We start from the raw sequence: 24,042 nt of genomic DNA on the forward strand, positions 1-24,042 counted from the left end.
CACGGACACCCCGGGGATGGTGTGAGGGCAGGGGACGCAGGCTGGGTTCCCGTCCTGCGTGGTGACCCTCGAACTGCTGGGTGGCTCCGGTAGTTTGTTCTAATTTGCAGGAACACGGGAAAGCATCTCCTGACGGCCTCAGTCAGTAAGCCGCGTTTGGGGTGGGGGGGAGGCGGAAGCCCTTGCACCGTTAATGGCGGTTGATCCCACGCCAGCCCAAAGTGCCAGCCGCCGGCAGCCGTTTTGCTGCTCGGGGCACGGATGGGGGTAGGGACCTTTGCTGCAACAGTCACCAACCGCGGGCGGCACTGTTGGGGGCTGAGAAAGTCGATTAAGAGGATTAATAATTGCGTGGAGAGAGGGGAAGATGTACAAGCAGCGGCCGCGCCGCCCCTCTGGTGGACTGGCAGCGCCGGGCTGGCTCGCCATTAGCTGCTTGGTGAGACGGGGCGGGGCGGCGGCACGGCTGGGTGCCCCCGTCCAGCCGCAGCGGGGCCGCCGGCCCCGGCCCGGCCCGGTCCGGTCCGGTTCAGTCCGGTTGCCGCCGGGCCCGTCTCCGCGCCATGCTGGCCTGAACGGGCGTCAGGCAGCGCCTCCCCTCTCGCTCGCCCGGGCGTGCGGCTGCCCGTCGGCCGAGGCGTTGTGGAAGCCCTGGGCGCAGGCAGTGCGCGGGGTCTGCCCTCGATCAGGCCGGGAGGCTTGTCAGGGGTGCTGTGGTGGTGCAGACAGCTTCAGTGTTTTGTCAAAATTTAGGGCTCAGACCTGCCTTAACTGGAAAAATACCAGTTGGAGGAGTTTATATTGTTGGGTCCAATCACAGTAATTTATGGAAGTTTACTAAATGAAGGCGTAAAACCTTAAATTAAAGGAGTGGCCTAGCACTGGGGGCACAGGAGTGGGCGAAGGGGAGTCGCTGGGGATTCCCTCAGGCTCAACAGCAGTGGCAGCCAGCCACTCCTTCAGAATGGTGGCCAGGTGTGGTGGTGCCCGATTCACCCAAACCAGCTGAGTCTTAGAGAAAGTGGGGATTGACTCTCAGTGTCATCATAGCCATGTTGTCATAGACACGTTAAACGTCATCATAGAACCACAGAATGGTTTGTGCTGGAAGGGACATTAAAGATCATCTAGTTCCAATCCCCCTGCCATGGGCAGGGACACCTCCCAGCAGACCAGACTGCTCAAAGCCCCATCCAGCCTGGCCTTGAACTCTTCCAGGGGTGAGATGGCAAGCTGCCTCACAGAGAGAAGCCCTTTCCATGCTCCCCTCTTTGGGGAAGCGGGAGATGCGCCAGGCACAGCTTGAGCCAGGGAAGCAGACTGTCGTTGTGAAAAGAAAAAGTGTCTTCAGCTTTTCCAAGGGGGTATACTCACTCTAAACGCAAGCCATTCTAGCGATAGTCTTTATCTTCTAACAAAGATAGAAAATACATTTATTGGAAATCAATACACTTGGTATTGTGTCTCAGTCTCAGGTAAAACTGAAAATCTGGTAGTAAACAAAACTGGACAAACCAAAATCATAAATGTCTCTGGCAACTGTGTGGTTAGCTGCTTGGAGGTGGCAGGGGGGGCAGGCTTGGAAGGAGTCCAGATAGCTGCCAAAATATTTGTATTACTTCACAGGTCTAAAAGGAGGTGAAAATTTTTTGAGTTGATGTTACTTAAAGAAAGTTGTTCATGTGGAGCTCTTGGATACAGTATCCAGACATACTTTGTGCTTATAGTATACCTTGCCTGGTAGTTCTAAAATCTTGATTAGAGATTAGATTTAAAATAAGGTATGCATAAATTATGCATAATATATTAGAAAATAAGCTTTCTGACTTACACACTGACCTGCAACACGTAAAATGCAATATCAAACAGCTGTTCTTTCATTGTGCTCTAGTTTATATCAGGTCATATTTTCAGGAAAAGGAAAGTAGAATTTACTCAGTGCCTGGTTTATAGAGAGTGTACCGTAACAACTGTCACGCAGGTCTAGATGTTACCAGTGTGTTAGATTGCTACTTTTATAATAAAAATATGCTCTGAGGGTCTAAAGCTTGGTTATTTTATTTTGTTTCCAATAGAGATCTTGCGCTGTAACAGCCTGAGACCACTCGACCTGTCCTTCTTGTGGCAGTGGCAGGATCAGGGCTGCTGAAGGGGAGCACAGAAGCAAGGGAGATGTGCAGGACCTCATGGTGGAGCATGGCACCACTGCTTAGGCCTGCTGATGTCAATGTCTAAGGACTGTCTCACCAGCCTTGGTCAGGAACACCATGCTAGCCACTGGTGTAGAGTATGATCCTTCTCCTGTTGATGATTTCTGGTAATGCTTTGGAAAAGAGATGCTATGAAGATCTCAGAAGTGTACTTACTTTGCTTCATTCGTCTCAGTACTGATGTCCTCTCTTTGCTTTGATCTTCTGCTGGAGCCAAACACTATGTGGATTGTGGTAGTGGATCTGCATTTTTTTCTTTTTCCTTCCATTGCACACAACAGCAGCATTCTCTTGTTTGTGATTACCACAATGTTTTGTCGATATGTGGATTACACCAGAAACTAGCCATTTATAGAACAGTTTAGGTTCATCATTAACAGAGGAAAGCTGTACTTGCCAATAAAGGCAGTGAGTATTAATTGAAGATAGGGTTTATAAGCAAGCTAATTCCCTTCAAGTTGATTTTTCTGTATAAAACATAGATGTACAGTCTTTCTGAAGAAACTTGAGGCCATACTAACATCTGAGAGTGGTGTCAAATGCATTTTTTCCAAAGTGGAAGAAAAAGAGGAGGGACAAATGCCACTGAACTGAAACACATACTGGGTTTTAAATGGCTCTGCTTAAATAATCTGGCATGTTGTTGCTCTACAGGCAGTGAAATGGGTTTGTAGAAATATGTTTGAATTAGTCTGTTTAACCTGTAGTGGAAACTGGTTTCATGCAAAGCACTTTATAATGAAAAACATGGGTACCTTATGATATATCATATATATCAATAAGGTATATTATGATTACGGGTAGAACACAACACATGATACTTAGTTTTGATCTCTATGGCTGTGGGTCGGTCTATGGAGTTAGTTTCCCTTTCTGTTGCCTTTTATATAGCTGGCATAAAAGTAGAATTAAGCTAAATGAGAGAAGTGAAGAATGAGAAGTAAGGGCAGTGAAAGCCAGTTTGTAAGAGGTTTATTTCATGATGGGCATGTTCTGTCTTACTGTTTTTTCATTGTTATTTGCATTCTTTTGCATATTTGTTTCCTTTAGGATGCTTGAGGGGGTAGGGCAGGAAGAGTACAGCTCTGCTTCCTGTGCTCTGTGCATGAAAGGCCACTAAAGGAGCTCAGTTTATTTGCACTCCAAGAACTAAAAACCATGCATTCAGTTCCCTCAGTTTGAACCTGGACAAAACAAACAAACAAAACCCCAGACCTTGAATCCTACGAATGGAGTTGACATGATTGGAAAGGATTTCCTCTACATGCTTTTCTGCTTCCAGGTATTTATTTTGTCACAGATGGAAATGTCTGAAAGAAAAAAAAAAAACAACATCCTGACTTTGTAGGAACAAACGAATATGGAAAGAACTGGAGAACAAAACAGGGTATTAATTGCATTACTTGTTTGAAATTCTATATATAAAATTTTTGATTGCTACTTCTGCCTTATTCTTACTTTCTGACAAACTATCCTAGATGTTACGTTTGTGTGAATATTCAGAAGTAAAACTACTGATGGAGTCAGAGTCATAAACAACTTTGATTCTTTCACGCTGTCAACAAATGTGAAAAACACTGTGATTTTTTTTATAACTTTTTAATGGAAAGCTGGCAAAAGTGCAAATGTACATTTACACTGCTGTCAGACTGCTCTAAATATCCAAGAGTTTTTAATGAGACTTTTTTTTTTTCCCAAGGAGTTTTTGCTGTCTTCATTGGCATCTATGCTTCTGAGGCATTGATTTATTAGCTGTAGCCAGGTGTACTAGATATACCATTGAGAACAGCATGCTGTGTCAATTACAGAGGATAATGTCCTTATGCTTCACACTCACCTGCCTTTCCTATTCTGCAGAAGATATGGTTATCCAATTGAGGAAAAGAACTATTGTGTGGCAAAAGTCATGACATAACATGATTATTTACTAGCGATTAGTCTGGAATTAATAAATTACATGATTAAAAATTCCTAACTGTTTCACTTATGGACAGTTTTTAAGAGAGGATTCAGTGAATAATTTATTTGCTATAAGCATTCAGCGTATTCTTATTTGATGGTTGGTTTGGTGCATTTTTCCTCCTTAACAGTTTGTAAAAAATAAAGTAAAGTTGCACTCCTAGCCACCATAAGACTGCTGACTCAACTTCCCATATAGATGAAACTAAGAGTTTCTTCATAAGAGTTCTTTTACTACTGGAGCATCATGCCAGTGGCAAAACTAGTTGTGTGTCTGTATTTGGAGGGACCCAGATAAAATCCTTGTAAGCATAGATTAGGACAAATGTTTTACTTTTGGGGCAGTACTTTCTTGGCCACCATGGTATTGTTGAAGTACCATAAGATATTCTGACTTGATGTTCGGGTTTTTGGGGGTGCGGGTTTTGGTTTTTTTTCAATTTATTCCACTTCAGGAAGTCAGGACTCTAAATTTCTAATCAAAATGTATGTTACAAATGAGCATTCCTCTTCAATAAAATTAAATGTGTGTGCCGAAATGCCTTTGCACAACAGTGGAAATTATCATGTTCTAGACCATGGGGGAAGCAGGTTATGTCATAAGACTGAGCAGTGACTGTCCTGTGAAACACATTTTATCATTGGCAAGTACAAACCAGTAAGTCATGAATTAGTTTTCAGCACAGCAAAGAGTAGGTGCCAGATGCTCAATCTGTGTACAAGCATGAATCAATTTTATCCAAGATTTTTAGTTTCTCAGCTCCTATTGTGGTTGCAAAGATCTGTGTCATCTTTTCTTCCATTTGTTAAGAAAAGAGAGGTGGGATATTCTATTAATATTAAACCATTGTTTTATTACTGGAAATATGTGCTGCATACTTTCAGTGTCTATTTAGTAGAACCATATTGTATAAACTACTTCTGTTGTTTTCTTTTACGCGTCTTTTGAGCAATGTGTGTGGATGTATGTGCATCATATTCCACAGAGTAATGGACCAGTGTCAATAATTGACTCTGGCAGCCCTTACAGAGAGGACAAGGACAGAGATTGCTCTCTAAGTTTTTGAAAACCTCTTTAATAAGAGGAGGCCTGTATCATTCCATAGTTTCTTACTAAGTATAAACAAGGGGTTGTATATACATAATTAATCTTATCATGGTTATCAGAATTTTCTTTGTGGAAAACTGAAATACAGTTACCCTTCATGTCGTGGTGAGTTCACAACTTGTAAGACTTTATATGTGCATTAGCAGACATTAATATTTAGTAAGTCCTAATTTTCATCAGTTTTAAACAAAAAGAAGAATGTATATAAGGACCTTGTGGTTATAAAGTACAATGCCAGGGTTACAGTGATCTCTGGATGCATGTGAAATTTCACATTATTAGATTTTTGAAGAAACAGATATCTGATTTCATACAAAACTTAGACGTGATGAACAGAAGTTACTTGTATATAGCTTTAGGGCATAGGAACAGGAAAGGACCCAGAGAAGACACCTAATCCATTCCTTGCTCCAGTTAGGCTCCTTCATCACTCCTGACAAATGGTTAATGTGTCCAGAGATGGTGATGCTTCACTGCACTTTCAGACTGCACTTCACTTTTAGAAATTTTTTTTCTGACTTAATCTTGCTGCACTTTAAGTTTACTAGCACCAGTCCAGATTGCTGCAGGCATGAAGTATGTTTATTTTGCTTTGTTTGCAGTTACCTTTTATGTATTTGAAAACTTAATGTCTCTCCTCAGTCTTCTTGTCTACAGCCCAAACTCCAATGTCCGTCTTTTGGACGGTGCGCTCTAAACCTTCACCTTTCAGATTAGTGCACATGAGAAAATGAAAGGTTTTTCCTCTTTACTTGCTATTGCTGTATAGCTGGATATGAGTTCCTTTCAGGTCATGAGCTCTCTGCTGGGATGCAGGGACCTCATTACCCCAGGGACCTGATAAGTGGTCCGCAACCAGTAGCACCGATACCAATAATACTGTGGTTACTGACATGCGTCACCACAGGCTGATATGATCAGAGGTATCTTCTAGGCAAGGGAGATCAATTTCAGTATGTTTGCATAAGAAGCATTCTCTTTTTTGTTTTACTGGACTGTCTCTTTGGAGCGGAGATTTAAGAGTGAGATGCTGGTTAGGTTAATTATTATTAAGAATTACGGGACAATTAACATGACAATTAACATAGACAAATCTGTGTTGGAGTGAGGTAAGGCATACCAGTTCCAGATGAAATAAAAAGCCATTAGTCCATTAGAAAGAAGAATTTAAGTCATGGGGGTGTTCCTGTTATTTGGATTTGAGGAAGTACCTGCGTTTAATTTTCTATAGTAATGCAAATGAACAGAAACTGTTTGTCTCAAGCAGGATTTGAGAGTTATCCAATAAATACTATGCCAGAGACAATCAGTCTCTATATTCTTTGAGAGAATAGCAGTTCTTGACTAGCTCTAGAAGTATATCAGTCTTGGTCACAAGAAATTCCACTCAAGAAGTTATCTTAATTCTAACTAAAGTAACTGGAGAGCAGTTTAGAATGACAAGCCCAGGGGCTGGGTTTCAGGCACTACCCTGGTAAGGGTAAACAAGAAATTGTGCTGAAGAACTGAGCAACTCATTTAGAAGACAGATCTTTTAAGGCAAAACACACTCAGTTCGATACAATGAAGGCTGAATTTTCCAGCATACCTGTACAATTCTGCTGAATACAGACACAAGAGGCAGAAGTGATTTATCTTTGAACCTCAGACCTTTGTATCTTGCTGATTAGGTAGCATATGTTGTTTGGGGCTCTTGAGTTTTTTTCCAGCTTTCCTTGTAGCTGGCAAGAACTGCATGTACCAAATATTAAGGAGGTAAACAAAATGCAAGGAGACATTCAAATACAGTACTTTCAAATGCATCAGCAAATACCAGGAACTCACCCCAGTTATGATCTGAAAAGAAAAATAATTGTTGCATTTGGATTTGTCCAAAACATCTGCTGCTGCCTTTCTTAGAGTCTGATGACCAAAAGGGAACATTAGAAAAGATAACGTTCTCAAAAGTGTAGTTCAAGAAAATAATCCCATTTCCAAATTACAAAAGGCAAACACTTTTTCTTGGTTTAAGGGAACTGTATGAGTGGGATCCACAGTTCTGACCTGGAGTACTTGGTTGCTGTGGTGATGTGATTTGTGCCATAACAACATGAAATTTAACTACCTGTAGCTCAGAAGTGGCCTTTCTTCTGCTGTACACTGATGATCTATTCCTCCACTATTGTTTTCTTTTTTTAAAAAAAGAATGTGATATGTTCACAAAGCAGGACTGGCTGATATTGACACCTCGTGACAGTTGCTGGAATCACAAGGTGCAAGTCTGGACAGCCTTTGGGTTTAGGAGTTATGCTAAGACTGCACACAATAATATCTGGTAGTTGTTATGTTGGCAAGCCAGAAGGAATGTAACGTCATAGAATAGCTCACACCTGGAAGGAAGAAGCTGTCATTTTTGAGATTGTCAGGATCCATAATAGCTACCTCCCATAACAAGAGCATCTGTCAACACAGTAAAAATGCTATCGTGTAAGAAAGAATTAAAAATAACTTCATTGTCTAAGAGTAAGCATGTGCAAACCCTCCTGAGAAACTGAACCACTGTCACCAATGCACTTGAATGAGATTTACTTTGCTCTAGTGATGAAGGGGAATGCAGTTTTGAAATACAGACCAGATTTTTTTTGTGAGTGTGTGCATCTAATTTTTATTAATTTTTCCCCAGTTCTTTTACATGCTGCACCAAATAGGTCACAGGGTTTGTTGTTGTAGACTTGAAAGTTGGAAAAGTCATCAAGCCAGTAGTCTGTATTGTTGGGACCTTGCAGACCTTGGCAAGTAGCAGACCTTGCAGCAAGCACACTTGAGAGCTTGAGAGCGTGCTTTTGTGTGGTGCTGCTGGAGTCTTCCTCACCCAGAATAATCAGGTCTTCACTGGTTGTCCTCGTTGTTCAGCTGTCATAAAAGGCAGCCTTTATCCCACAGTGTGCGTTTGAACCCTTTGGACGCTCACTGGAAGTCTTGTAGAGGTTGTATATTTATTTACTTTCCTGAGAGGTGTTGCGATCATGCCAGAGCACTGCAGAAATATGTGATGTTGACACACACAGGTTGAGTAAATCAGCTTGTCAGAAACTCAATTAAAAATAAACATGTAAAAAAGAAAAAGCCAAACTGGAATAGGTATGTGCTAAAAGCCCTTTTTGTGACTGGTGAATCTATAGCATAATTCATGTTTCCTTGTAGCTGAGGGATTGCAGAGGGACAGACTCCCACCTGTCCTTAAATTTAATCCTTGCATGACATGCTTTGTTAACTGGAATACTGGTGTTACCAGTCTGGGATTGATTTGGTGCTACGCTGTGTGTGTACGCTTGCCACAAATGGAAGGTGGCGAATCCTAGCATGAGGTGAAGAGACTCATTCCTTGATACTCCACTTTTCTTCCTTCATTAATTTATTGGTTTGGCGCCTCATTTGGAATCTTTTTGCTGATTTTGAAGGCCATAGCAGTTCCATGTTCATGCCTTGAGGGGCTGCATGCTTCAGCTAAGGTGCTTCCGTAGGAAGTTTATTTGGTGCCGCTGGACTGCAGTGTGCTCTCTTCGTAAGGAGGCACTGGGTCTGGAGAGAGCTCAATGTGAGCCTCATCCATGGAAGTCTTCATGGTGGCCTCCTCATAGGATGGAGGCAAACACACAGTGAGGAACGTGGCATCAGGGACCAGAGTGGAGTATTGGAAACTCTGTTCGCTGTTCCAGGGTAGCACGGAAAGGAAATTGGACACGTCGTGCTCGGGCAGGGCCTCGGGGAGGTCAATGCTGAAGATCTGCCCCTGCGGAGTGGGGCGCTGGCAACGGCGGTACAGGAAGAGCAGCAGGAATGCCAGGAAGAGCATCATGGTGGCAGGCAATATGATGCACAGAAATGGTTCTATGTCGTCTTTGGTTGAACTTGTCTGTTGTCTGCTCTGTAATTAAAGCAAATAGGTAGCGTGTTGGAATCCGGGAGACCTCTTTAATTGGAGAGAAAATACACGTTCTCCACCTCCCTCTGCTATCACCTAGGTGATGCTTTTCCAAGTTACCTTCAGTCTGCATTAGCGGCACTCAAGCAGTATGTTTTGCAGGCTCATGAATTGTCACATTCTATCTGCTGGTCTGTTAAAAAAAAATACTTTGACAAGTAGAGACAAAAGAAATGGAGACGCTGCGAAGAGTGGGGGGTTTCTGAGAAACCCTGTCTCCATGGGTGGAAAAAACCAACAACCTGGAATTGTATGTATTTTGGTATGAAATTTTTATTACTTTTGTATTGTGCTGGGACCAGTCCTCTTTGTGAGAGATCGGTTAAGCTTTTAAAACTTGGGAGAACACTGAATTGCAGAGGAATAGGGTTGGCAATCCACCATCTAGTATTGTTTCTTTCTATTTGGAAACTGCACTGAGTACTTTAAAGAACAAATATTATGACAACTGTCCCTTTCTCAGGACTCACTGCCCACAATACCTGTTCTTTGGGCTGTTCTAACCTTATAGGACAGCCCAAAATAAAACACAGTGTGCTAGGACAGCCTGGACTGGGGCTCTTTCTTGAGCTTGTTCTGCCAGCTATCCAAGAATCACTTTCCCTGTTTAAAATTGTGGAAAAAGAACTTGTGATGTAAGAGTAATAGCAGCTGTGACTATCTGGTCAGCTTCATCTCCTGCGAAATGTAGCACAACATACCTCTGTCACACAGCTTTTATAATTGCACTGTAGAGTTAACAGGAGTTACAAGATATTTTTTTAAAAAATAAAATTTGTGCTCTTCTGTTGTATTAACTTCACTTTTAAAATTTAATATATCTTATTAACAGTCTGACTTTATCTAGCTCTAGCTTCTAATAACTCTCTCACCCCCTCTCTAGATTAAACTCTGAGTAAAAGCCCAAACCCTAAAATGTTGTTTATTATCAAATTGTTCCCTTTGTAAGTACTTGAAGACTGTAATCAGATGGCATTTCCACATTTTTATGGTGAGACTAAACAGGTCAATAGGTCAGATTTCCTTTATTTTGAACAAAGGCAGCTTTTCAAGCGAGGAGAACTTTAGTGGTTCTTTCCTCAAAGCATTTGGAAGCAGGGATGCCAATGAGCTGTTGGAGGTCATGGCTTTGTGGAAAGGGACAGTAACTCCAGTGCCCCCTTCTTAGTCTATGAAAACTTTCTTTGCTTATTCTACCAAGAATCACAGTCATTTTTTTAGCTACAAAATCACACTGTAACTTACAGTCAACTGGTTATCTACCAGGCATTTGTTACCTTTCCAATTCTTTGTTGTATTACAAAATTCTTAGTATGTGTTCATGCCTAAGAAAATTAAAGTAAATAGGTTTTGACTTCTAACAAATAGTGTAGGGGAGACTTCAGCTTTTTTTCCTGAGGTAATGTGGTCTGAGGCCAAAGCCATTAAAGTAATTTTAAAATACATTGAAACTACTGAGGATTAGCTATTAAGCTTTTTTTTCCCCAGCTGTCTTTTGCCACAAAAATGCATACTAAAGAACTGTCTCATATTTACTGATCATTTATTAAAGAGTATCTGGCAGTACAAGCTGTTGTCTTACCTGATCATTAAATGAGCTACAGGAAACAACAGAGTTGGAAGAAACTGTTCGGCTATTATTCTAATGCAGGCGTTAAATCATTAAAAAAAGGAGGGGATTTTCTTAAAAATGTTTGTTAATGCTTTATTATTGTGTCTTATGACGTGCATAAAACACTTCTCAGGAAAAACGAGAAAAAGCATTCAGTATTATGTTTGTGCATTATGTATATTGAGAGGCTGATACTGTTATGTTACTAATGCTTTTATAATAAGTATTTAGAAGAGCTGGGCTTATATTGGGAAGCATTATTCATGATCAGTGGAGATCATGAATCTCTTTTGTGATTGAAGTGTAAGTTTTGGGTTTAGGTTGTAGGGAGCAGGCTTTCAGTTGGTTTGAAGCGATGTTCTTTGCATCTGTGAGTTGTGGACTATCATGGCTGTGAGGTGGCTGTGAGGATAGAGGGTGAGATTCCCAGTTTTTCCTACATGAAACTAGTAAAAGGGATATAAAGCCCGGATTCTTGTACCTTTAAACTCAGTGCAACTTCCCTATGAATTTCACTGAAAGGAAGCTGATGTTTTAAGTAGTGGCCAGGGACGGTGTGTCCTTCGTGTGCTGGTGGAAGCACAGACTAGTGTTATGGTTGCCTGACGTGTCCTGTTATAAGACGTGGCCTCATACAGAGATTGGATTTTTGATAATCCACAGGCTGGTGAGGAGACAGAGGGACTGGTGGGTTGAATGTGGATTTGAAGCACAGGATAAGAACGAATATTCCTGAAGTGAGGAGCTGCGGACTCGTTGGGGGAGGGTGGAGTGGAGAAGGGCGAGGATCAGAACTGTGCAGCAGCCTGGATGGAGAGCCTTGGCTTGTGAGGATATACCCAAGATGCAAAGCTGTGGGGAGGAAAGCCAAAAGAGAGCCAAGAATGAGGGCAGTAGGATTGGATAGGACCGAGAAGAGAAGCCTGTGGAGCAAATGGTGGGGCTCCTCTCTCACTGTGCCAGCCACATTCTCTTTGCAAAACATGGAAAAGGAAAGGGCTAGTGATGAACTGGGAGGCAGGGGAAGGAAAGATTAAGCTTGATGGAAAGAATTAACAAATGGTCTTGGGTCTCGGGGGAATACTTTGTTCCAAAGCCTCAACTAGAACCCAGCCATCTTGAGTCTTGCAAAGAAATACCTGTCAACAGAAATATGTAAAATGTATTATTGTTGGGGGGTCCAATTTGCATTTAATGGTAAGAAAATGGAAGAAGAGAAACTATTGCCTATGGCCATAGCACCCTGAGAATGCCTGATCTTGTCTGATCTTGGAAGCTAAGCAGGGCTGGGCCCAGTTAGTACTTGGATGGGAGACCACCTGGGAATACCGGGTGCTGTAGGCTTATAGATTTGGCACTTCAGGGCATGCTCTAGTGACAGAGATTGTAGGGGTTTTTTTTGTGTGTGTATGGTTGGACTTGATGATCTCAAAGGTCCTTTCCAACCGTGAAGATTCTATGATTCTATTTGTAGTATGAGCTGGCTCGGATGGCCACAGTCTATGAAGCAGGTAGGAAAGGACAACCTAGATTCATTTGGGTGTCAGTATGCAGCATGGTTACTGCACTGAAAACCTTTCTTTTTTTTTTTTTTTTTAAAAGCCGTCCATGAGTAACCTGTAACATTGCTTCTAAAGTTGCAAGTTCAAGTCCTCAAGACTGAATAAATGCCAACATTTTGGAAATCTTTGAATCCTTAATTTGATCCACAAGGCACATCATTTTTAAATACATTATTGTGTACAAAGTGCCTACTCTAGGGTTGTGATAGATTGCTTAGGGAAGAAGATCACGGAACCTCAGGGTAATGTTTTGCAGGATATGTAGAGGATGTAGTGACTGAGTCGTTGGGAGATTTGGGGAAGAGAGAGGACTGTCTGCTAGTTGGGGACAGTGAATGCTGTTCTGGGGAGCTGTATTCCTGTCTCTGTTACTGAATGCGCTGGGTGGGGGGAGGGGGGCAAGACAGTTCATCTGAGGGGTTTGTTGTGTGTTATTCGTTAGTTATACCTCGCTTTGAGTGCCTGGGTTGAGATCCCTGGATCTGGTTTGCAGAAAATCTGCGTCTGTGTTGTGGTCTCTGAAGGTGAAAGGCGTCACCCTGAGCCTGTGAGTATTTTATTGCACTAAGGGATATGGGCAAAAATGACAGGTAGTTATGAAAGAGTTCATATCCTTGTGTTCTCTCTCAAGTGGTCTGGCAGTTGGATTAGATGATCATTGTAGGTCCCTTCCGACTGCTCTGCTTCTGTTCTGTTCTGTTCTGTTCTGTTCTGTTCTGTTCTATTCTACTACACAAGTGCCCAGTGAGTATCTGTTCAGTAATGTGTATAAAACAAGACATAAGAAATTTGTTGTTTGAAGAAGATGAGCTAAATAAGACCCTGGGCTGTATGCTGGGGAAGGTGGGGAGAGTAGCACGTAGACTGGCTAGTAATGAAGTGAATACCATGGCCCATGCAGTTGTGAAAGAAAAGTCAGTACATCTTACTACGATGTGCAAAATAGTAGCTTGTGAAGCAGGATTAAGGATTGGGTAATGTATGCTAACCTGTATGCTAACAGGTGATGTTAAGGACCAGTTTTTCTCAGTCCATGTTTCAAATTGTCCATAGTTTTTTAAACATGGCTAACCTTAAGCCTTAGCTTTCGTATTTGGGTGAAATAATCTGTAGGCTACTTAGTGTATTACTTGAGTAGAAGTTGTTTTAAACAAGTTAATACTGTCCCCCAGACGCCCAGAGCCTGAAGCATAAATCACAGGGAGTTAAATGTCCATTTTGATACTGCCTCCTGCCAAACATATTATATGAACTGATTTTACATTAATATGTCGTTCAGAAAAGCTGATCAACTTCTTGTGGGTATATCCGGATATATATCAAAAGTATTGTGAGACAACTGAGCAGTATTAGTCTTTGTTTTTCTGTTGTGGTTTTCTGCCCATTTCTGGGATGAGTGGCTAAGGGGCTATGGAAGAATGTTGCAAAGATTTTGACATTAGGACTTGAAAAAAATCTTATAGGCATAAAAAAGCCCAGATTTTACAAACCCCAGAAATAATTTTAATAAAATGAAACAAAGGTCACTTAAAAAAAAAATAATATTTGCTCTGAAGTTCTAAGTTAAAACTGAAGTTCTAAACTGAACTAAAACTAACTTCTAAAACTGAGGCTCTAAAATGAGAAAAGGAACCAGTGTGTATAGGTATCAGAAATAACTGCCAGAACTGGAAAATAAAATGATCTAGAAATAAAACTGAATCTTGAATAATTGAAATGAAAGTGTAAACAACTAAACCAACTGCAGAACATATATAAAATAAAACCCTCTACTGTTTAACACCTGGAAATGTATGAAGTAACTGAGGGAATTACTTCATAGTGTTTTCTTGACTGGTTTAGTTTTGATGCTGCTGCTTCACTGGAGGTCAGCATGCTCTGCCTGTGTCATCACAAACTGCTATTGTCAGGTTTGGAATTGACAAAAAGAAGACTCCGACTTTCCGCATGAAATAAGCTACAGGCACATAAATACAGGGAAAATAGCCTTTATAAAGAGAAAGGCAGAAAAGGGCATGGGGGTAAAAGAGATTATGTTTCTAGAAAGGCCTCTGTTTTCCCAGGACTGATTTTTAGTAGTATGCTGTGGCCATTGTAGGCTCATGTTTATTCTTTTCATTTATATCTTTGTAGGGACTGAAGCAGAGGGTCAGCTTTCCAAAACACTGAGCACAGACTAGAAATAGTAAAGCCTTTCATTAGTAATCTGTCTGTCTACATTTTTTTTTAACATGCTGAGCATGTACAGTTGCCAGCTTACAGATTATGTGACCTATATCGGTTTAGATGAGCTTTGACTCGTGCCTGTTGATAAAGGAATGAAATGCAGAGTGCGGCCCAGTTGCGTGGCACTTCCATGATGAATAAAGGAATGGCTTTAGAATTTAACTCTTTGTATAGACAAAAGAAGCCCAGTACCTGGCTTTGAAGGGAATGACCTAATAAGACCAAACATGAGTTTAAAGAAAGCTTTTGTGTAAGGATAGAAAAATCACAGTTTATTTTGCTTACTTAAATTCCCATTGAAGCGATTGTTTGATTGGTGCTAGGATTTATGATGTTGTTAATGATTTGCTAGGGTACTCAGAACTTTATTAGAATTATTTTTATTGATATAGCCCGTATTTATACTAATATCTTTTGAAGTTGAATCAGGAAACCAATACTTCTGAAATGTTTTAAGTGGATTTGGAACAAAGTCTGCTTTGGAGTCATTAGGCTGTGGTCCACACATAGGTGCTTTTCCAAGCTCCATCCTGCTTCTTAAAGATGATTCATTATTGCTTGTAAAAAGCAAAAACATATAACTCTGGCAAATAAAAAGCATTCTGATGTGTTTTTGTATACATTAATAATGATACATAACTTTAAAGTGAGCTTAGACATACACTGAGTTTTCAAATACTTGTCAGCTTGTGACTCTGGTGATGCTCTCTCACTATCAGACAAAACCAGTCTCCAGGTGTGAAGACATTGCCATTCTAACTCTGGCAGTGTTGCTGATGAGGCAGACTGTTAAATTTTGAGAGGCATTTAAAGACTACTTTTTCTCTTAACCCCCCCATTCCTACCCCTTTTTACTTCACAACGGTACACTTGTTATCTCAGCTAAGGAGTGTGGACAGTTCATTTGCGAATGCTACTTGTCTCAGACAATTACTGGGGATATATGTGCACCTTAAATTATTATTTCTGATCAGAGAATCCCTTCCGCTGTATCCCAGACAAAGCCAGAAAGGCAGGCTGTGTTTTTTATCTCCAAGGGCTACTTCCCTCCCCCACTTGCCTGCATGTGATCCTCTCTCTCAGAAGTAATCAGCGCACAGCTTAGGGAACAAGAGTTCGTTGCTGACTGCCGCTGACTCTTAACATCTGCAGAAAGGCTTCATGGGACCAGATCCAAACCGTAAACATGCATTTAAAAGAAAGGAAATCAAGGAATAGCAGAATGCATTATGCTTAAAAGAAATAATTAAACTTCTTTACCTGCCGCTCCAGGAAGATTTTTCTATTTACTGTTTTTCTTTCCCCACAAATGTGTTTAAAACAACTTAACAGCACTAAAGAAATGCTCTGACTCTATGTAATTGAGCATACGTCCCAATACCCAGGTATTTACTCTGTGCTATACACCGAGGCGTTAAACGGACGAGCACACACATGCAAAGTCAAAGGATGTGCCACAGAGACGAGCAGGGGGGTACAGACCTGAAGCTCAGTTTCCAGAAGCGGCCCACTCGGTTCACTGTTGAGCCAGTCATAGTTTCCCCTGTCAGCGTGTCCAAATTTTCTCCAGCTGCTGCCCAAGAGCCACCTCATACTTTCATTAATCTGGTCTTCTGCCTTCGTGTCTCCACCTTGCTTCGCTGCTTGCGACTGCGTCCCCGCCTCCCAGCCTTGACCCAGCTGGGCTGCTCTCAGCTAATGATCCCTCTTAAATGATATCCCGTTTATAGTGGAAAAGAAAAAAAGAAGTTAGACACCCCCCCTTTACTCGTCAGGAAGCCAGGCAAATAGATCTCAGAGCCGCTCTCCACTTCCAACTCAATCTCTCTGGATTTGCTTCAGTGGCCTACATTACCAGCAAAGCTGGCATCAGGTATCAGGGAGCCGGGACTGACAGCCCTCTGATTGGAGCACTCCCTGCATTAGGATTATTAAAAGGGGAATTTGCATGTGAATCTGAGCCCACATGGTCATGATTCCGCGTGGATAAATAACGCTCTATATTTAGGTATCTAATAAACACTTTTTCCCAACAAAATAAAATAAATAAGACCCATGCTTGTGTGTCGAGAGCTGAGGTTCCCCCTCAGCTACACGGTGCAAGGAGGAACCATGATCCAGGCAGGTTTTTCCTCCCTGTTGTTGGAACATACAGTAAATAGTGAGGGCGGTTTCTGGGTAGAGAGGCAGGGACACAAGGCTAAATGCTGCGCTGAATTATTTAGCAGCGTTAGGATGTAGATGTTAATGATAAATCCAGAGAGAGAGCTCTGCCAGGAAAGCTTTGGTCACTGAGAGTATGTGATGGATTTCAGTAATAACGAGTTGTCAGTTCAGTTAAATCAGGACTCGTTTATAGCTTTCTAGGATATGCATTGTTAAATGGCAGTTGTTTCCACAGCCTTTGTGCTGTTTATCCAGCAAAAAGAAAAAAAATAACGTCAGTGATGTATGTTAACCTGTGAAGGGAGGACTATTTAATCTAAATTGAAAGTTGCATCAAGGTTTAACTCTTACTGCAAAGTCAGAGGCGTCTTTTTCTGCCTTGGTGAAGTAGAGGGAGAGGCTGTTCAACTGTGGTGTATTTTGCATGGTTTCTCCAGGATAACCTGTTCAAACAAAAGTTGTGTTCAGGACTGATGATACAAAATTGGGGTCAGAATTGTAACCTCATGTTTCTTGCTTGGGCTTCCTTTTGTCAACTCTTCTTTTGAGCTGATGGCTCCCAAAAAATTGCAGGTTTAATTAATTCTTGCAGTTCCAACAATGGCAGTCAGAAGTGCCAGCACTTGACATTTCTGATGAGAGGGCTCTAGAAGAGCCTGTTCCAAGGCTGGCTGTGATCCCTGGGACTGCAGGGTGCAGGAGGGATTTACCCTGCAGGTGAACCCGGGCTGTGGGAAAGAGAGGAGATTGTGTGATAAATCAATTTTGTTACCAAAGTTGCCGTGTGAGCAGCAGACAGGGAGCACTAATATCGAATGACGGGTTGGTCTTGGTGCTGAAGCAGCCACATCGTTCATTGGAAACCAGACCCTGCTCTTGCTTCTGCTGAAGAGGTCCGGGGTGGAGCTGGGAAGGTCACCTCAGCAAAGCGTTTACATGCTTGTGAGAAGACTTCTCCTTTCCTAGGTGCCTCACTTCTTATCTTGGAAAGCACTTTCAGAGCTGGTGAGTGCTTCCAGCTGCAGCCAGGGTCCAGGGGAGTTACACTGTGAATTACAATGTCCCCTGAGAAGCTGGGTCCTAAATGTGGCTTAACAGGTCACACCAAGACAGTGAAATACTTCTGACTTAATGCCTCGACACCTTGTATGGAAGCAAGAATGACAACCATCTTTCCCAAACTGGTGTTAAGAAACTAAATTCCTTAAGGGGTCTTGTGACTGTATAGTTTAAATCTGTCACCTCACGTGCAAGCAGGAAACATTCATATACTATCTTAATTAGGGTCTTAATACAGCCCCTAAGATTATTAATGCTATTTTTAAAAGCTTGCTGTAAATTTGCTTTGGGACTGTGTCATGGATAATGAGGAGAAGTACAAAATTATGTCTACTTACAGTATAAACACCTTGTTTGGCATCCTTGCATTCTAGTTAGATGAATTTTAGCCAAAAAATAAGGTGTGGACTTTTAAACTCACCGACCTGATTTACCAAGTGCTGCTTTGAATTCTTGACCTCTGGAAGATGTTTAAGAATGATTTAATTCTGTAGAGCTGAGGCCAAATGGGAATTTGGGGAAATGTGGTGGCCTTTGTCGTGCAGGTAATTAGAATATAAAATAATGATTGTCTCTCTGGCTTTTTATATATTCAGTGGACCCAGCAGGAAGATTAGCGAGAGCAATGGGGATACTGTCTTTCTACTGCTGGTGGTTGGATGCCCATTTGACATACTGCCTTTGTATCTGCTCTAGTGCAGAACTGGAACGGTACCACTTGGGACTGGATTTGTGATTGCAAATCTGTTGCAGATTTCTGCCAGCCCTGTGGGGCGCATGTGATGCTTATTTCTCCTTCTCACAAAGAGCTCATCAATACCACCATAGCCTGGGCACACTGTAGTGTGGAAGTTGGGGGAAGGAAGAACATCCGATTCCAAGTCCCGTGGCCAGATGTCAGGCTTGCCACTTTGAAGAATGGGGGAGGTTGACCTTTGGAGGTCTTCAGACCTTGACAAGGACAAAACTTCCCTCCCTTCCGTTCCCCTTCCCCACCCAGCTTTGTTCTTTGAAATAGTTTGATTTAACAGTTGCCCCCTCAAATAATCTGGAGAAAATAGCTGGCATGCAATGGTAACACCAAATTGATTAAAGTTTGGTTGAAAAACAATGACAACGTGATGTTTTTAATTATGAGGCAGAGCTGCTGATATCACTTCTAATGTTCTAGCAGGGCATCAGGGAGAGGTTTTCTGAGGAAGCCATTGCAGAAAACAGGCACCTCCACTGTCTGCAGTATGAAGCTCGAGCTGTCTGTCATAAATAATTCATCTTTCTGATTTGCTGAGGTGTTCGAGGCTAGGAGTGTAATTCTAGGCTGTATTGCCACTAATACTGCTAGGGAGCAGAACATCTACAGTGCCCTAGGTGCCCTTCAAATTTCTTGCTACTTTCTTCCCCCAGTTTCTTTTGCTGCCTTCCGGAGGCGGTGGTGAACCCTCCCTGCTGGAGCAACTGTACAACTGCTGTGAGGAGGGGGGTGAGGGCTAACCTGAATAATGCAAAACTAGGAAATATAGTGGGTGAGGTGTTACCACTGTAAATGGTACTGTGTTGTCACGTGTAGGACATGGACCTGTTGGAGCAAGTCCAGAGGAGGGCCACAAAGATGGTGAGAGGGCTGGAGCACCTCTCTTAGGAAGGCAGGCTGAGAATGTTGGGGTTGTTCAGCCTGGAGAGCAGAAGGCTCCAGGGAGACCTTATAGCAGCCTTCCAGTATCTAAAGGGGGCTACAGGAGAGATGGGGGGGACTTGTTATGAGGGAGTGTAGCAATAGGATGAGGGGTAATCGTTTTAAACTGAAAGAAAGCGGATTTAGATAAGATACGAGGAAGAAATTCTATACTCTGAGGGTGGTGAGACACTGGAACAGGTTGCCCAGAGAAGCTGTGGGTGCCCCATCCCTGGAAGTGTTCAAGGCCAGGCTGGATGAGGTGTTGAGCAGCCTGGTCTAGTGGGGGGGGGTGTCCCTGCCCATGGCAGGGGGTTGGAAGTAGGTGATCTTTAAGGTCCCTTCCAACTCTAACCAATCTGTGGTTCTAAATGGAGGGAGATCCTGTCTCTTGCATATAACCAGCTGAGAGGTGCTTCTGTGTCCGTCAAGCAGAAGTGGTGTTGGCTTCTGTGCATTCCTATTCACTTGGGTAATTAAGCAATTCATAGTGATTTGCTCTCTTTTTGGTAATTCTTTCACAATATTGCAATTCTGGCTTTGCTTTTTTGTTAAGCATCACTACATTTGTTTTTCAAAAACAAAGCGCTTCCTGAAGAGCGGTCTCCTCCCCCATCAAACTAAAACCACTTGCACTTCACACACAGACAGCCCTGCTGAAAACCAGTGTTCTGGAGAGCAGCATTTGTGCTGATGCTCTGTGCCTTGGCGTAGGAGCAGCAGCAGCCATGGGAGCAGGAGGAGGAACTGCTGAGGTATTGACCCGATGCTGAAAGCACAACCCTTGGAGGGAGATGTCAGGTCACTGCCAGAGCTGGATCACCTCCTGCAAAATACCCCCTCAGATGTTGACTATACTAACGGTCGAAGAACTCAGTGGCCATGTCAGAGTGCTGGTGGCTGACCAGCATCCATCTGACAATGCGGTGTAGAGCTTTGGGGGTTTTATTATTTATTTTTTTTGTAATTTCTGGCAAGCCAGGTTTAACGTCCTTCATTTACAGTTGGTCACCCTCATCTGAATCCTTTTCTCTTACTGAAGTCTGCCAGTATGCACTGTATGGTATTTTGTTCCTATAGCCAAAGTACAGAAATTATTTTTTTTTGTTTTGTGTTTTTTTTTTTTTTCCCTCCCTCCTTTCTTCAGCCCGTGTTGCCTTGTGTAACCACTTAGCCATCTTGTCATTACTTTGTAAACCTTTCAGGGCACTGGGACACCCAACAACCTGCTGTTACATGAGCAGTGTCCAAAAGCGGGCTGTTACCTTTTGACTTGTAGGGCAGCCAGTGCCTGGCAGAGAGGGTTCCGTGCTCAGTGGGGTCGGCAGCTTTCCTAGTGCCCTGTCACAGGGGCCAAGGCACCCAACGCTGGGTCGTGAGGTCCCCATGGCATCGGGGAGCCCCGTCTGTCCCACAGCTGCTGTTTTGCTGTGTTTTTCTATTTACAGGCTGAGATATGCCTGTTTTGTTTATTCCACCTTCCTGATGTTGTCAGACCCTCTCCTCTTTGCGCTGATGTTGGTGACACTTGTGCTGCCATTCCTGGGCTCTGACTGGCCGCTGTCACGGTCCGTCCAAATGTCACCAATAACTCTGCCTGAAGGAGGAGATCCTAAGCCCCATATCTCGTCTTACCTGTCACAGCTGAACTGGGCTGTGGTCCAGTTTCCCGCTGCATTATATTACTCCTATTCAAGGCAATTGAAATCAAATGAGGGAACTTTTTTTTGTGTTTTAGAACGCCTAACTCAGAAAGCGTTTATCTGGCAGAACAGAGCCACTGTAAAGACAGCCATGGCAGTTCATTACCTCCATATCAGGACTCCGGTTGCTTGAACATTTACACAGGGTAATTTGTCCTGGCGCTGTAGCCTCCTCTGTGGCCTAATGACCTGGAGCCCGTGGTGTGCCTTATCGGGTGCTTTGCCTTTGGTCTTGGAGAAGACACATTCGTGACTGATTCTGCTTCTCTGTGAGGTATGTTAAAGATTTTTTGCAATTTATGCTGACTCAAGGCTGTTATTTTCATCAATAATTAAAACCGAACTTCATAGCACAGCATTTATGAAGAAACCTAGCCAAAAAATCTGAACTAAAAAATTGAAATAATATACACACAAAGTATAGGAATAGAAAAGAACCATTTAATTTATGTAATAACACTTCCACCATTTTACCATAGCTTTCCTAAACATGTTGCTGAGTTCAGTTTACTTTTGAGTGATTTGGGATTACCACTGTTTCGCTTCGGAATCCTGAACCTGAACTGGAAACTGGGCATGACCTGCAGGTTGTCCTGTAGCAGTCATGGACAAGAGGAAGCAAAGGTTAGCTAGGCATCGGGAAGGTGGGCGGCCTCTCATTTGGTCTTTCTCAGAGTTGTATTCTCTTGGCTTCTGCATCTAATTAATTTAACCTGAGTTTCATAGGAGTGTAAGTGTCCTTTTCTCCCACTTCTTTCACAAAATGCGGTTATGAGCAGTTTGTGGGCATCTTTTCTGAGATAATGTTACTAGAGGCTGGAATTACACATGCATTTAAGCACCACCAGCTGAAGCAGAACATTCCTAAAGAGCCGAGCTGACCGCGCATGCTTTTGGCCACATATGCTTTTAGAAGCGTTGCCATAAGCTTAGTGAGAGATTAGGCTGTTTGCTACTTTGTAAAGAGGATATTCCAAAAAGGAAAAAAAAGTACAGATTAGAAACGCCTCTGGCAAAGGGAGCAAGGAATTGGAAAGGCATTAACTAGGGATAAGTACCTGGTGCTGCTGGTGTGCCCAAGAAGGGGATAATTGCTCCATGGCAGCGGGTAGCCTGAAGATGTGGAGAGAGGGAGGAGGGCAGCTGTGAAGGGGCGTCTGTGCATGTATGACTGTGAACAAGGAGAGGCAGGGATTGCTAGGTGGAGGAGAGCTTATTCCATATTTTGGAAAAGCTTGCTTCTTGTGTTGTATCAAAATAAATGAAGTCCCCTTTAAAAACAACAGTCATTCCGTAAATATACCTAAAGAACCCACTCATTGAGATTTCCTGTGGAAGATACCAATTTGGTAGCAATATAAAATATATAAATATCTCCTCTTTGAATTTTTTGCAAAAAATAAAGCTTTATACCATTCTAATACCAGCAATATAACCTAATTTAAGTTAAACCATTAAAAACAAGGTTGAACTATTGCTTTCTTGCCTTAAAAAAAATAAAACAAATCTTCTGTGTCTGGGAGACTTATACTCAATAAATTGTCTAACGCAGCTGTAAAATTTGCCTGCATTTAACTACCAACTATGGGCACCATTATAAATTCTAGTATTTGTAACATCTGCAATGATGGCTGTATGTATCTCTTCTTTATAAGGCTTTAAGAAATAGAGCAGATGCGTTTTTCACCAATGACATTAAAGAGTGGCACGTACTTTTTGTATCCTTTATCCACACTCTATTTCTTATGCTGTTTTTTTTTTCCCCATACTATGTGCTGATACATGGAAATAAACTTTAAAGGAGAAAATGTAAATGTCTGGTTAACCTTCAGTTGAGCTTTCTAAAGTAAACTTTTAAGATCTAGCTGCATCTGACTGAACACTACTTATTTTTGTAGTATGCCATTGTTCCTTACCCCAGTTGTTGACCTCGTGTAACGCTGGGCAGGGCTTAGATACGGACTGTGCAAGCGATCTGCGCAGTCTTGTGCTGCCTTTATTCAGTAAGTTGGGAATTGGTGAAATAATATATAATAGTGGAAAAACCTAGCAAACTTAAGACAGCCCAAGTTTCAACCTCTCTTGCAGCATGTTTGAAAGATTAAAAAAAAAATCCCCAACCAACCAACCAAAAACCAAAAAACCCTCCCCACAGCAATGCACAATCTCAAAGGGAGGCTTCGCTGATGGATTCTCTGGTCTCCCAAACAGTCTTGTTTAGGGTGTGGATTAAAAGTTAATGGTCCTGATTTGCATTGGGTTTTTGTTGTTGTCGTTTTTAAAATTGGTTTGGTTTTCCATAGTCCAGAAGCTCCAAGTGTCTTTCATGAATATGAAGTTTTGGTTTTTTTGCTCAGCGGTTGCCCTTAGTGCTTTTTTTTTGTTGTGGGTTTTTTGTTTTCTGGTATTTTGTTTTGTTTTTGGAAAATCTCTGCTGTTAAAATAATTTTTTAGTGCATTTGGATTTTTATTTTTTTCTTCCCTCTGTGTGTTTTCAGGTGGTTGCCTCTTCGTTCAGCGTTGTGTGGGGCTTTAGTTAGTGCTTCATACTTCTTTGGCAAGATTGCTAATGACAGTGTTTGACAAAACAGTATCTAATTCTGGCCACTGTGTGATCCTACTAAAACAAGTAAATGCAGTTAATGATGATGCAATTTTTGCTTGGCCTATAATGGCTGAGTTTCAATCCATTTAGCAATTCTTTGTTCAAAACGATAAGATTTTCTGCTGGAATGTTGTAAATCCCTGTATCAAATCCCTTGAGACTGTACCTAAATACAGCAGTCTCGGTGTGTCATTTT

At 42.1% G+C, this 24,042-nt stretch overlaps 1 protein-coding gene and 1 pseudogene across 1 annotated transcript; one reads left to right on the forward strand and one right to left on the reverse strand.

Moving 5' to 3' along the window:
• Positions 1-8,785: 8,785 nt before the first annotated feature.
• On the reverse strand, positions 8,786-16,234 carry SMIM28 (small integral membrane protein 28). The gene is made up of 2 exons (XM_054193673.1): positions 16,124-16,234; positions 8,786-9,184 (listed from the first exon to the last, which is right to left on the reverse strand). The coding sequence occupies exons 1-2, from the start codon at positions 16,232-16,234 to the stop codon at positions 8,786-8,788; spliced, it is 510 nt and encodes a 169-aa protein (XP_054049648.1).
• Positions 12,079-12,197, forward strand: LOC128907998 (5S ribosomal RNA; annotated as a pseudogene).
• Positions 16,235-24,042: the final 7,808 nt, after the last annotated feature.

This window comes from Rissa tridactyla, chromosome 3, assembly GCF_028500815.1.
Source record: "Rissa tridactyla isolate bRisTri1 chromosome 3, bRisTri1.patW.cur.20221130, whole genome shotgun sequence".
Lineage (NCBI taxonomy): Eukaryota > Metazoa > Chordata > Aves > Charadriiformes > Laridae > Rissa > Rissa tridactyla.

Excerpts from the sequence above, each read along its gene's own strand:
- SMIM28 (XM_054193673.1), bottom strand. The coding sequence starts at position 16,234 with ATGAGGTGGCTCTTGGGCAGCAGCTGGAGAAAATTTGGACACGCTGAC. Across the intron at positions 9,185-16,123 it reads TTCTGGAAACTGAGCTTCAG|AGCAGACAACAGACAAGTTC; the intron begins GTCTGTACCCCC and ends CTTTAATTACAG.